At 53.7% G+C, this 12,985-nt stretch overlaps 1 protein-coding gene across 1 annotated transcript in view; it reads right to left on the bottom strand.

Annotated features, from left to right (window-relative positions):
• LOC129713498 (SH2 domain-containing adapter protein D-like) overlaps nt 1–11,867 on the bottom strand; it is a 49,450-nt gene extending 37,583 nt beyond the window's left edge. The window contains exon 1 of the mRNA XM_055662564.1: nt 11,444–11,867. Within this exon, the coding sequence (XP_055518539.1) occupies nt 11,444–11,740 (297 nt within the window). The 5' untranslated portion in view covers nt 11,741–11,867. The remainder of the gene's footprint in view (nt 1–11,443) is intronic.
• Between the last annotated feature and the right edge of the window lie 1,118 nt (nt 11,868–12,985).

Genomic DNA, 12,985 nt, shown 5'->3' with positions numbered 1-12,985 from the left:
AGAAATTAGGTGCAGGAGTAGGCCATTCGGCCCTTCGAGCCTGCACCGCCATTCAATATGATCATGGCTGATCATCCAACTCAGTATCCCGTACCTGCCTTCTCTCCATACCCCCTGATCCCCTTAGCCACAAGGGCCACATCTAACTCCCTCTTAAATATAGCCAATGAACTGGCGTCAACTACCCTCTGAGGCAGAGAGTTCCAGAGATTCACCACTCTCTGTGTGAAAAAAGTTCTTCTCATCTCGGTTTTAAAGGATTTCCCCCTTATCCTTAAGCTGTGACCCCTTGTCCTGGACTTCCCTAATATCTCACCCCTCTCACCCCTCACCTGCTCTCACAGCCACATAACAAGCATCTGACAAGGTCATCAATGATAGGAGCAGAATGAGGCCATTCGGCCCGTTCAATCATGGCAGATCGATCTCTCCCTCCTTACCCCATTCTCCTGCCTCCTCCCATAACGGTAACGGCAGGTCCTCGGGAAATCCGGTAAACTCGTGACGTTTTTTTAACACTGCGAAAAATATCCCCGAGTAATAAAAATACTCGTGATTAAAATTTTTTTTACTGGTACGAGCCGCTACGAGACATCCACGAACTCCTACGGACCCGCTACGGACATTCTCCGAGTTCGAGTCAGGGGAAAACTCGGGAGAACTCGTGATTTACCTCGTACAGTGGGACAGGCCCTTTAGTCTTTCAATTTATTGAATAATCACCCTAACACGATCCATAATTAAACTAATGGAACATAGACTGAATCCAATCACTAACGAACAGCATGAAACATTTTACTGTTATTATTACTATCTTGAAAAATGCACTGGGGAATTTGTTCGAATCGTTGAATATCAATGAGTGAAATTATTTATAGCCAGGGATGTCCACATCTGCAATGTATCTGAAGGAGGTTCCCGACCTGAAACGTCACCCATCCATGTTCTCCATGGATGTTGCCCGACCAGCTGAGTTACTCCAGAACATTATGTTTTTATTTGTAAACCAGCACTCTGTGGTAGAGTTGCTGCCTTACAGCGCCAGAGTCCCCAGTTCGATCCCGACTACGGGTGCTGTCTGTATGGAGTTTGTACGTTCTCCCCGTGACCTGCGTGGGTTTTCTCCGAGATCTTCGGTTTCCTCCCACACTCCAAAGACGTACAGGTTTGTCGACTAATTGGTATCATTGTAAGTTGTCCCTACTGTGCGTAGGATAGTATTAGTGTGTGTAGGATCGCATGGTGGGCCGAAGGGCCAGTCTCCGCACTGTATCTCTAAACTAAACTCACCTTAAGAACTCTGTACTTAAATCGACTGGGACTTAAAAATGGTGTCAAAACCTAGCAAGTCCTGTACTCTGACTTATGCCCCCGTCCCACTTAGAAAACCTGAACGGAAATCTCTGGAGACTTTGTGCCCCACCCAAGGTTTCCGTGCGGTTCCCGGAGGTTTTTGTCAGTCTCCCCACCTGCTTCCACTACCTGCAACCTCCGGCAACCACCTGCAACCTCCAGGAACCGCACGGAAACATTGGGTGTGGGGCGCAAAGTCTCCAAAGATTTCCGTTCAGGTTTCCTAAGTGGGACAGGGTTGTACTGTTCCTATAAACTTGCACTGAAGCTAACATGTCAAGTATAAAAATACTTTTACTGAAATGTATGCAAAAGGAATGTCACTGTACATTGGGAGATGTGACAAGAACCTTTTAGCAGACAACAAAAGCTTTTCATTGTCCCTCGGTCCATGAGACAATAATAAACTAATCTCAATCACAGGAACAAAGGCTGCTCATATTTAGCGCAGACTCATTGATCAATAATGTTGATCGAAGGAGAACCGGTGACCAAGGACTCTGCCGGGCAGCACTAAGGGCTGTCCCACTTGGTGATGTTTTCCCAGCGACTGCCGGCATCATCATTATAATTGTTATCATCCTTTTATTGTCATCATGCAAAGCAACAATTGTACAGTGCAAAATGAAAAGACGTTTCTCAGGGAATAACGGAGCATCGCACATAAAAACTTAAACATTTCACGCATAAATAAAAACAATCCAGTTCCTGCTAAAAACAGTACGAATAGTTTTAAAAAATGCAGGTAAAAAAAAGCAACATTAAAATACAAGTTAAAAAATGTCCAGGTCATCTGATTTAGAAACATAGAAACATAGAAAATAGGTGCAGGAGTAGGCCATTCGGCCCTTCGAGCCTGCACCGCCATTCGATATGATCATGGCTGATCATCCAACTCAGTATCCCGTACCTGCCTTCTCTCCATACCCCCTGATCCCCTTAGCCATAAGGGCCACATCTAACTCCCTCTTAAATATAGCCAATGAACTGGCCTCAACTACCCTCTGTGGCAGAGAGTTCCAGAGATTCACCACTCTCTGTGTGAAAAAAGTTCTTCTCATCTCGGTTTTAAAGGATTTCTCCTTTATCCTTAAGCTGTGACCCCTTGTCCTGGACTTCCCTAACATCGGGAACAATCCTCCTGCATCTAGCCTGTCCAACCCCTTAAGAATTTTGTAAGTTTCTATAAGATCCCCTCTCAATCTTCTAAATTCTAGAGAGTATTTAAGTGGCCTGAGCCAGCCAGAGTTATTTCTCAGTGCCAGTTATTAAATTGTCAGTGCAAAAGCAGCAGATTCAGGTGGAGTGACTGTTTAGCAGCCTCACAGCCTGTGGCAGGAAGATGTTTAGCAGTCTGGTTGTCCGGGCTTTGATCTCTTTCCTGATGGCAGGAGATCTAGATGTGCGTGCAGTGGGTGCAGTCTGTCCTTTGCTGTGCTCAGAGCTTTTTTCAGGCAGCGGCTCTGGAACAGTTCTTGTACCGAGGATAGCAAGACGCCAATGATCCTCTCTGCTCCCCTCACGGACCCTCAGTGTCGCCAAAAGATTTCGAACATTTCAAAAACCAGCGACGACATAACAAAAATGTTGCGATACTTGAAAAAAAACGGCGCTCGTCAAAACGTCATCACGACGCAAATGTTTCGGTGGCCTGATACGTCAGTCGCCGAACATTATCGCCAAGTGGGACAGGCCCTTTACAGCACTGTACCACTGTACACGTGACAATAGGCTAAACTCAAACTTAAAACTTAAGGGGCTGTCCCACTTGGGTGTCATTTGCATGTCACGCAGATAGCGCGCCAAGATTTTGTACAACGCAGAATCCTGGGGCACCGCACGTGACCGCGGGCCACTGCCTATGTCACCGCGCAACATGCACGCATCACACACGTATCACACACGCAACATACACGCATCACGCACGCATCACACACGCAACATGCACGCATCACACACGCATCACACACGCAACATGCACGCATCACACACGCATCACACACGCAACATGCACGCATCACGTACGCGCCATGCGCCGCAACGCGTAAATGGTGTAGAGCAAATGACGCCCAAGTGCAACAGAATTCCACAGACTCACAACACTCTGTGAGAAAGAAGTGTTTCTGACAATAGAAAATAGACAATAGGTGCAGGAGTCGGCCATTCGGCCCTTCGAGCCAGCACCGCCATTCAATGTGATCATGGCTGATCATCCAACTCAGTATCCCGTACCTGCCTTCTCTCCATACCCCCTGATCCCTTTAGCCACAAGGGCCACATCTAACTCCCTCTTAAATATGGCCAATGAACTGTGTGGCCTCAACTACCTTCTGTGGCAGAGAATTCCACAGATTCACCACTCTCTGTGTGAAAAATGTTTTCCTGATCTCGGTCCTAAAAGATTTCCCCCTTATCCTTAAATTGTGACCCCTTGTTCTGGACTTACCCAACATCGGGAATAATCTTCCTGCATCTAGCCTGTCCAACCCCTTAAGAATTTTGTAAGTTTCTATAAGATCCCCCCTCAATCTTCTAAATTCTAGCGAGTACAAGCCGAGTCTATCCAGTCTTTCTTCATATGAAAGTCCTGACATCCCAGGAATCAGTCTAGTGAACCTTCCCTGGTAACATTGAACCAACGAGCAGGGGAGATCCTAGTGAGGAATCCTAGAGAGAGCTCAACAGGTCAAACAGTCGGAGTGTTACACTAATTGGATTCCCTTGCATGTCTGATGGCAGATATTACGCTGTCCGATCCAATCAGCCTGATCAAACACTGGCTTCACGCTCGGCAATGATGAGGCTTTGAAGGGCAACTCTGCATTTTAAAATTACGCTTCGGATAAATCCTCCGAACCCGACGCCAATCGGACATCAGTAAGAATCTACACTGGGGTCAATGACATCAGACGAGGGGGTGCAGTGGTAGGGCGGTGGAGGCCGGGTCTCTGGATACTTTCAAGAGAGAGCTAGATAGGGCTCCGTACTGACGAGCAGCTGAGGCAGAGAATTCCATAGACTCACAACACTCTGTGAGAAAGAAGTGTTTCTGACAATAGAAAATAGACAATAGGTGCAGGAGTCGGCCATTTGGCCCTTCGAGCCAGCACCGCCATTCAATGTGATCATGGCTGATCATCCCCAATCAGTACCCCGTTCCTGCCTTCTCCCCATATCCCCTGACTCCGCTATCTTTAAGAGCCCTATCTAGCTCTCTCTTGAAAGCATCCAGAGAACCTGCCTCCACCGAGGCAGAGAATTCCACAGACTCACCACTCTCTGTGAGAAAAAGTGTTTCCTCGTCTCCGTTCTAACTGGCTTACTCCTTATTCTTAAACTGTGTGTGTGGCCCCTGGTTCTGGACTCCCCCAACATCGGGAACATGTTTCCTGCCTCCAGCGTGTCCAAACCCTTAGTAATCTTACACATTCCAAGATTATTAAGTGTTTGGACACACTAGAGGCAGGAAACATGTTCCTGATGTTGGGACCCTTCTTCAGACTGAAATGTCACCCATCCATGTTGTCTAAGGATGCCGCCTGACCCGTTGAGTTACTCCAGCACTTTGTGCCTCTATCTGTTTACCTGTTCATGTTGAACAGTCGCAGTCACTGAAGAACACTCCTGTGAATGTACCTCCCCTAGTCCTCGTGGATTTGCAATAAGCAATGTTGCAATCTCCTATTTATAGTAAATCTTGCCCAACCCTACAAAAGTCTATGCAATCCTCACCACCCAAAACATTCCTTTGATAGTCATGTTCCACAATGTGAGCCTGATGTCACCCACTCTCCGAAGATAGACACAAGAAGCTGGAGTAGCTCAGCGGGACAGGCAGCATCTCTGGAGAGAAGGAAGGGGTGAGACCCTTCTTCAGACCATTGAGACAGCACTGGGTAGATACAGACTAAGGCAACGTGCCATCACACACTCCCAGAACACAGTTGCTGCCTCACAGGGCCAGAGACGCCGGTTCGATCCTGACTGCGGGTGCTGCCTGTACGGAGTTTGTAGGATCTGCCAGGACCGCACTCTAACTGACGAGGGGACATTTCAGTTGCCTGACAAACTGATTCCAGGGAAGGATTTGTTTCTCACTCAGATTCATAAGGTCATAAGGAATAGGAGTAGAATTAGGCCATTCGGCCCATCAAGTCTACTCCGACATTCAATCGCAGGAAGGAGGTACTGATTGGGGATGATCAGTGAATGGCGGTGCTGGCTCGAAGGGCCGAATGGCCTACTCCTTCCCCTGTTGTCTATTGTCTGTGGACCCGAAATGTCACCCATTCCTTCTCTCCAGAGCTGCTGCCTGAGTTACTCCAGCACTTTGTGTCTATCTTCAGATTAATCCAGCATCTGCAGTTCCTTCCTATATATATTTGCCAGTAGCCGGCAGTCACTGAATAACATGATCTCAGTCGAGCATCTCCACCCTTTAAGTTAAAAGGCTATTTAAACAGATATAAATAATGCTGGACCGTTTCATCATCCAAATCGTAACCACAAACTCAGGGCAGAAACCAGACGCAGATCGTAAGGGGAAGAATCGACAGAAACAACACTAAATGCTGCAGGCGAGGTAATAAAGGCCAGCATTTATTGCCATCATTCAGTCTGAAGCTCTCAATTCATCTCCATAACTGCCCCGTGTTCCCCTCAATATCAGCAGCAGAGATATAGACAGACGCATCCCCACTAGTAATGTACCCTAGTGTTACACACACAGTCCACACCGATACTGTATCCCAGTGTTACACACACACTGTCCACACCGATAATGTACCCCAGTGTTACACACACACACTGTCCACACCGATACTGTATCCCAGTGTTACACACACACTGTCCACACCGATAATGTATCCCAGTGTTACACACACACACTGTCCACACCGATACTGTATCCCAGTGTTACACACACACTGTCCACACCGATAATGTACCCCAGTGTTACACACACACAGTCCACACCGATACTGTATCCCAGTGTTACACACACACAGTCCACACCGATACTGTATCCCAGTGTTACACACACACTGTCCACACCGATACTGTATCCCAGTGTTACACACACACAGTCCACACTGGCAATGTGCCCCAGTGTTATACAGTGACAGGCCTGCCCCCACCGGTACTGTACACCAGTGCTCACCATCCCCTCAACCCGCCCCCCCCCCCCCCCCACTACATCCCCTCTCCCGTGACTGCTCCCCCCCCCCCCCCCCACAGCCCTCGCTCCGCGCCACATGGTTAACGAGCACTCTGCTCTCTCCCTCGGCCAAGTACAACGCAGGGAGCAAGTGCCCGTCCATTATACATGACCCCATAAAACTGACTTTACAACCGACCTTTAAATAGAAGCACCGCAATCCCCGGCCGGCCGCAAGGCTGAGGGAAGAAACACACAACGGTTCCCAGCAAGCAGAATGTAGTCAATAGACAATAGACAATAGGTGCAGGAGTAGGCCATTCGGCCCTTCGAGGCAGCACCGCCATTCAATGTGATCATGGCTGATCATCCACAATCAGTTCCCCGTTCCTGCCTTCTCCCCATATCCCCTGACTCCGCTATTTTTAAGAGGCCTATCTAGCTCGATGGGGACTGGTCTGTTGATGTTGGAGGTGGTACTCCAGAACAGGCTTCACTGAATGAATGAATGATTGAATGAATGAATGATTGAATGAATGAATGATTGAATGATTGAATGAATGAATGCATGAATGAATGAATGCATTGAATGCATGAATGAATGAATGAATGAATGAATGAATGAATGAATGAAGTTTTTAGGCCAAGTATTCACATACAAGGAATTTGCCTTGGTGCTCGACTGACTATACAGTCACCTGAAGCAGCCGTCTCCTGGCTTTAGACTGGCCTCGAGAGGGGTGACATGGAGCAGAGCCCCCTGTCCAGCTTTGATATGGAGGGCTCAGTCACACTGACGGGGTACAATGGGGGAAGGCACATAGCACAGAGAGGACACAAGATGGGGGGATCCCCCCCCTCCCCTCCCCGATGAGCAGAGCCTCTCTGTCCAGCGGTCTCCACCCGGCATTGACATCCCCCCCCCCCTCCCTTGTGATGTCACCCCAACATGACATCACATTTCTCCCCGTCATCACACTCCCCGCGGTGACATCACCCTCCTAACACCACCACATGACATCATCACCCGCCTCCTCGGTGATGTCCCCCACACACACACACACACAGTATCTGGTGACGTCATCACACTCCTTTCGGTGACATCCATCACCACCCCACCTCCCCAACAATCTCCCCCACTCCCCCCCCACCACCCCCTCCTCCTCTCTCCCCCCCACCACCACACCCCCTCCTCTCTCTCCCCCCCCCTCCCCCCCCTCCTCTCCTCCCCCCCCCCACGTCTCCCCCCCTCCTCTCCCCCCCCACCACACACCCCCCCCCCTCTCTCCTCGCCCCTCTCCCCCCCACCACCTCCTCACCCCCCCCTCTCTTCTCCCCCCCCACACCCACACACCCCCTCCTCCTCCCTCCCCCCCCCTCCCACCCCCACCCCCCCTCCTCTCTCCCCCCCCCACCACCACACCCCCTCTCTCTCTCCCTCCCCACCACACACCCCCCTCCTCTCTCTCCCCCCCCACCACACCCCCTCCCTCTCTCCCCCCACCCACCACAACCCTCCTCTCTCTCTCCCCCCCCCACCACACCCCCTCCTCTCTCCCCCCCCCCACCACCCCCTCCCTCCTCTCCCCCACCACACCCCTCCTCTCTCCCCCCCCACACACCCCTCCCCTCTCTCTCCCACCCCCACCACCACCCCCTCCTCTCTCCTCCCCCCACCACACCCCCACCCTCTCTCTCCCCCCCCACCACACACCCCCCCCTCTCTCTCTCTCCCCCACCACACCCCCTCCTCCTCTCCTCCCCCACAACACCCCCTCCTCTCTCTCCCCCCCCCCCACCAACCCCCTCCCTCTCTCTCTCCCCCCACCACACCCCCCTCCTCTCTCTCCCCCCCCACCACCACACCCCCTCCTCTCTCCCCCTCCCCCCCCACCACACCCCTCCTCCTCTCTCCCCCCCACACCCACCTCCCTCTCCCTCCCCCTTTCTCTCCCCCCCCACCACCCACCCCCCTCCTCTCCCCCCCCCACCTCCCCCTCCTCTCTCTCTCCCTCCCCCACCCCAACCTCTCCTCCTCTCTCCACCCCCCCCACCACCCTCTCCCCACTGAGACCCACTCCTCACTCACTCCCCCCCAATTCCCCTCTCCTCCCCCCTCCCTCAACACTCTCTCCCCCTCCCTCCACACTTTCCCCCTCCCTCCACACACTATCCCTCCATCCCACTCTCTCCCCCACTGAGACCCACTCCTCACTCTCCCCAGAGCCGTTTTAACGCATGTGCCCGCTGGGCATTTGCCCGGAGCCCCATGCTAATCTACGCATTGTAGAGTGTTAAAGTGTACAACATGAAAACGGAGGTGAACATCGCAAATGCATGACGGCATATTTGATCCGGATATTTGAGACCTTGCCCGGGGGGGGGGGGGCTATAATGCTGTTGAGACGACCCTGACTCTGCCCCCTCCCTCCACCTGCCACAGCCACAGCCACAGCCCCTTCCCTGGGCTTGAGGTTGGGGCCGGCGACTCCTTTGCCCACCCTAGACACACTGCCCACACTCCGCGCCAACACACCAAGCTACAACAAACCACATCCATTCAAAGCCACAAACAATGCAGACACACACGTACCAATTATATTACAAGGACAGTGTCTTTTCCATACTTCTTTTTTTTAATAGGAATCACACAAAGGGTCAGTTTATGGTTCAAGTGTCTGCTCAGCACATCCAGCCTGTGCTCTTCCCCACAGCAGCACAAGGTCATCCAACCACAGCCTGGACCTGCCACCCTCCCAAATATTTACCCCTCCCAGAGAAGATCCACGTCAAAATACCTCACAATTTCCCAAATCAATCTTGTTTGTGTGAGAAGAAACATCTTCAAAGCCTTCCTTCCCCCCTCCTCTCCTCCCCTCTCCTCCCCTCCCCTCTCTCCTCTCCCTCTCCTATACTCCTCTCCTCCCATCCCCCCACCTTTCCTCTCCTATCCTATCCTCTACTCCCCTCCCCTCCCCCCCCCTCCTCACCTCTCCTCTCCCCCCTCCCCCCTCCCCACCACCCCTCCCCTCTCTCTCCTCCCCTCCTCTCCTCCCCTCTCCTCTCCTCCCATCTCCCCTCTCCTCCCCTCCCCGCTCCTCCCCTCTCCACTCCCATCTCCTCCCCTCCCCTCCTCCTTCCATCTCCTCTCCTCCCCTCTCCTCCTCCCCTCCCCTCCCCCCCTCTCCTCTCCTCTCCTCCCCTCCCCTCCCCTCTCCTCCCCTCCTCCCTCTCTCACCATCCCTCTTTCTCCCTCCCCTCTCCTCCCCTCTCCTCCCCTCCCCTCTCCTCCCATCGCTCCTCTCCTGTCCTCACCTCTCCCCCCTCTCCTCTCCTCACATTTCCATCTCCTCTCCTTCCCTCTCCTCTCCTCCCCTCCCCAAAGATGTACGTGCGGGTTTGTAGGTTAATTGGCTTCGGTGAACATTGTAAATAGTCCATTATTGAGTAGGTGAGATTCAAACCAGCAGCCCTCCAGAGAATGGCCAGGCTGCCCGGCTGGTGGCCCCAGACCTCGGGGAAGTGTGTGGGTGTGTGTGTGTGTCAGGGGAGAGAGTGTGTGTGTCTGTCAGGGGAGAGTGTGTGTGTGTGGGGGAGAGAGAGAGAGGGAGGAAGCGTGTGTCGAGGGAGAGGAAGAGGGTGTGTGTGTGTGTGTGGCTGGAAGCAGGAATTGGAGAGAGTTCGTGCGTGGGTCTGGGGAAAGGGAGAGGGAGAGCGTGTGGAGAGAGGGTGAGAGGCAGAGGCTGTATGTGTTGGGGGGGAGAGAGGGAGGGAGAGAGGGTCTGGGGAGGGGGGAAAGATTGACTCCACTCTCCAAGATCGTGAATGGAAATAAATATCTGTTTACAGTGCACACCATAAGCACAGAGACCTTGTTAAACCAGGAGACGTGCATTTGTATAGCGCCTGCTGCAACATGTTAGACCACTTTATGGGCACCATTCCCTCTCCCCAGAGATGCCGCCTGTCCCGCTGAGTAAGTCCAGCATCACACACCCCCTCCTATTTAAACCAGCATCTGCACTTATTTCCATCACATACAAATGACAAGAGACACAAGGAACTGCAGACGCGGGAATCTTGAACAAAACACAGAGTGCTGGACAAGGAAAAAACCTCAGCGGGTCGGGCAGCATCTGTGGAGGGGATGTTTCGAATCGGGACACCCTTCTTGGGACTGGCAACACACACACACACAAAACAAACAATATCTTGCAACAAAGCACCTTCCAGGAGACAGTGTTTATGCTACTGGGATACTCTGGGTCTTGAAATAAACCTCGAAAGCTATTATTAACAAAACAAAGTGGCTATTACATGCACCAGCGCGGACTAAAAGTTCGGCTTGTTTTTAAAGTCAGGGGGCCGGAGAGCAGAGAAACAGGCCCTTCGGCCCAACAGGGTCCATTCTAACCCAAGTCCAATCGTATATGAATTGACTGACGTTTGGGCAATTTTCCCTCTAAAGATGTTCGTGTGTGTGAATCTGTTTGGGTGTCTTTTTGAATGTGTGTTGACTCGACCAGGTGGGGTGGGGAGTGTGTGTGGGGGTGAGGTGTATGTGTTGTGTAAGGGGTAGTAAGTGTGTGTTGTGGAAGTCTGAATCAGTGTGGAAGTCTCACATTTGGTGTCTAATTCCGAATACAGTCTGTCCATTTCCCACTCTGTCCCCTGCTGAGTTACTCCAGCATTTTGTGTCCAATTCCTAACTGGGGACATTGTCTGTCGAGAGATGCTGCCTGCCCGGGGGAGAGGGGGCTGGGGAGGGGGGGGAGAGGGGGTGTGGGGGGGGGGGAGAGGGGGTGTGGGGAGGGGGGAGAGATTGCCTGCCCCGCTTTGAGTTAGTCCGTCCTCCAGCACTAGCCCCCCGGAGTAGCGGGGACTCCCTCCTCTCCTGTCCCGGTTTGGGACGTCGCTGCCCGGCTCCACACTCACCTTGCCCTCGGGGGAAGTGGCCGACCTGCCGGGGTTGTCCACTTTGATGAGCCGGTGTTTGGGCGAGGTGAAGCCGGCGGCTGCTGTCCGGTTGGGGACGGGGTTGGAGACGGGGGCAATGCAGCCCCGGCAGCCGGTGTAAGGATCCTCGAAGTCCCGCTCCTTCTGCAGTCTGTAGGCGGCTAGGATGTCGGGCTGGACGCCTGTCCGTGCCCGGTAGTCGGGCTTGGGGAGCGGCGGAGGCGGCTTGTTGCTGCTGCCCCTGAAGCTCAGGTGCTCCTTGATCCACTTGGCCATCGTGGCGGCGGCAGCTCATCGCTGTGACCGGCCCGGCCCGGACCCGCTCCCCTTGCCCGCCCGCCCACACAAGCTCACTGCCGGCCGGCCAGCGCCGCCAGCCGGGGCCACCGATACTTACAGGAGAGAGGAGGAGAGAGGAGGAGAAAGGGACGAGAGAGGAGAAGAGAGAGGAGAGGAGAGGTGGGAGGAGAGAGAAGAGAGAGGAGAGAGGAGAGGAGGAGATGGGAGGGGAGAGGAGGAGAGGGGAGCGGAGAGGAGAGAGGAGGAGGAGGAGGGAAAGGAGGAGAGGGGAAGGGAGAGGAGGAGAGGGGAGGGGAGAGGAGGAGATGGGGAGGGGAGAGGAGGGGAGAGGAGAGAGAGAGAGGAGAGAGGAGGAGGAGACAGGAGGAGGAGGAGGAGTGGAGAGGAGGAGGAGGGAGAGAGGAGGAGAGAGGGAGGGGGAGAGGAGGAGAGAGGAGAGAGGACGAGAGAGGAGAAGAGAGAGAGGCGAGAGGAGAGGAGATGTGGGGAGGAGAGAGAAAATGAGGAGAGGAGAAAGGAGGAGATGGGAAGGGAGATGGGAGGAGAGAGGAGAGAGGAGAGAGAGGAGAAGAGAGGGAGGAGAGGTGGGAGGAGAGAGAGAGAGAGGGAGAGGAGGGGGAGGGAGGAGGAGAGGAGGCGAGGGGAGGAGGAGAGGAGATGGGAGGGGAGAGGAGAAGAAGAGAGAGGAGAGAGGAGAGGAGAGGGTGAGGAGGAGGAGGAGGAGAGAGAGGAGGAGATGGGGGAGAGAGAGAGAGAGGGGGCGAGGGTGGGAGGGGGAGAGAGAGAGAGAGGGGGAGAGAGAGGGGGAGAGGAGGGGAGGGGAGAGGAGGGAGAGGGGAGGGGAGAGGATGAGGGGGAGAGGAGGAGGAGGAGATGGGAGGGGAGAGGAGGAGATGGGGAGCGGAGAGGAGAGAGGAGGAGAAAGGAGGAGATGGGAGGGGAGAGGAGGAGATGGGAGGGGAGAGGAGGAGAGGGGAGAGGAGAGGAGGAGAGGGGAGAGGGGAGAGAGGAGGAGATGGGAGGGGGGAGGAGGAGAGGGGAGGAGGAGGAGGAGGAGAGGGAGAGAGAGGAGGAGATGGGAGGGGAGAGGAGGGAGGGGGAGAGGAGAGGAGGAGAGGGGAGGGGGGAAAGGAGGAGATGGGAGGGGAGGGGAGGAGGGAGAGGGGGAGGAGAGGAGGAGGAGAGAGATGAGAGGGGTAGGAGAGGGGAGGAGAGAGAGGG

The sequence above is a fragment of the Leucoraja erinacea genome, chromosome 36 (assembly GCF_028641065.1).
Source record: "Leucoraja erinacea ecotype New England chromosome 36, Leri_hhj_1, whole genome shotgun sequence".
NCBI lineage: Eukaryota > Metazoa > Chordata > Chondrichthyes > Rajiformes > Rajidae > Leucoraja > Leucoraja erinaceus.
The sequence above is the reverse complement of the archived record's forward strand: the minus strand, read 5'-3'. Positions and strand labels throughout refer to the sequence as shown.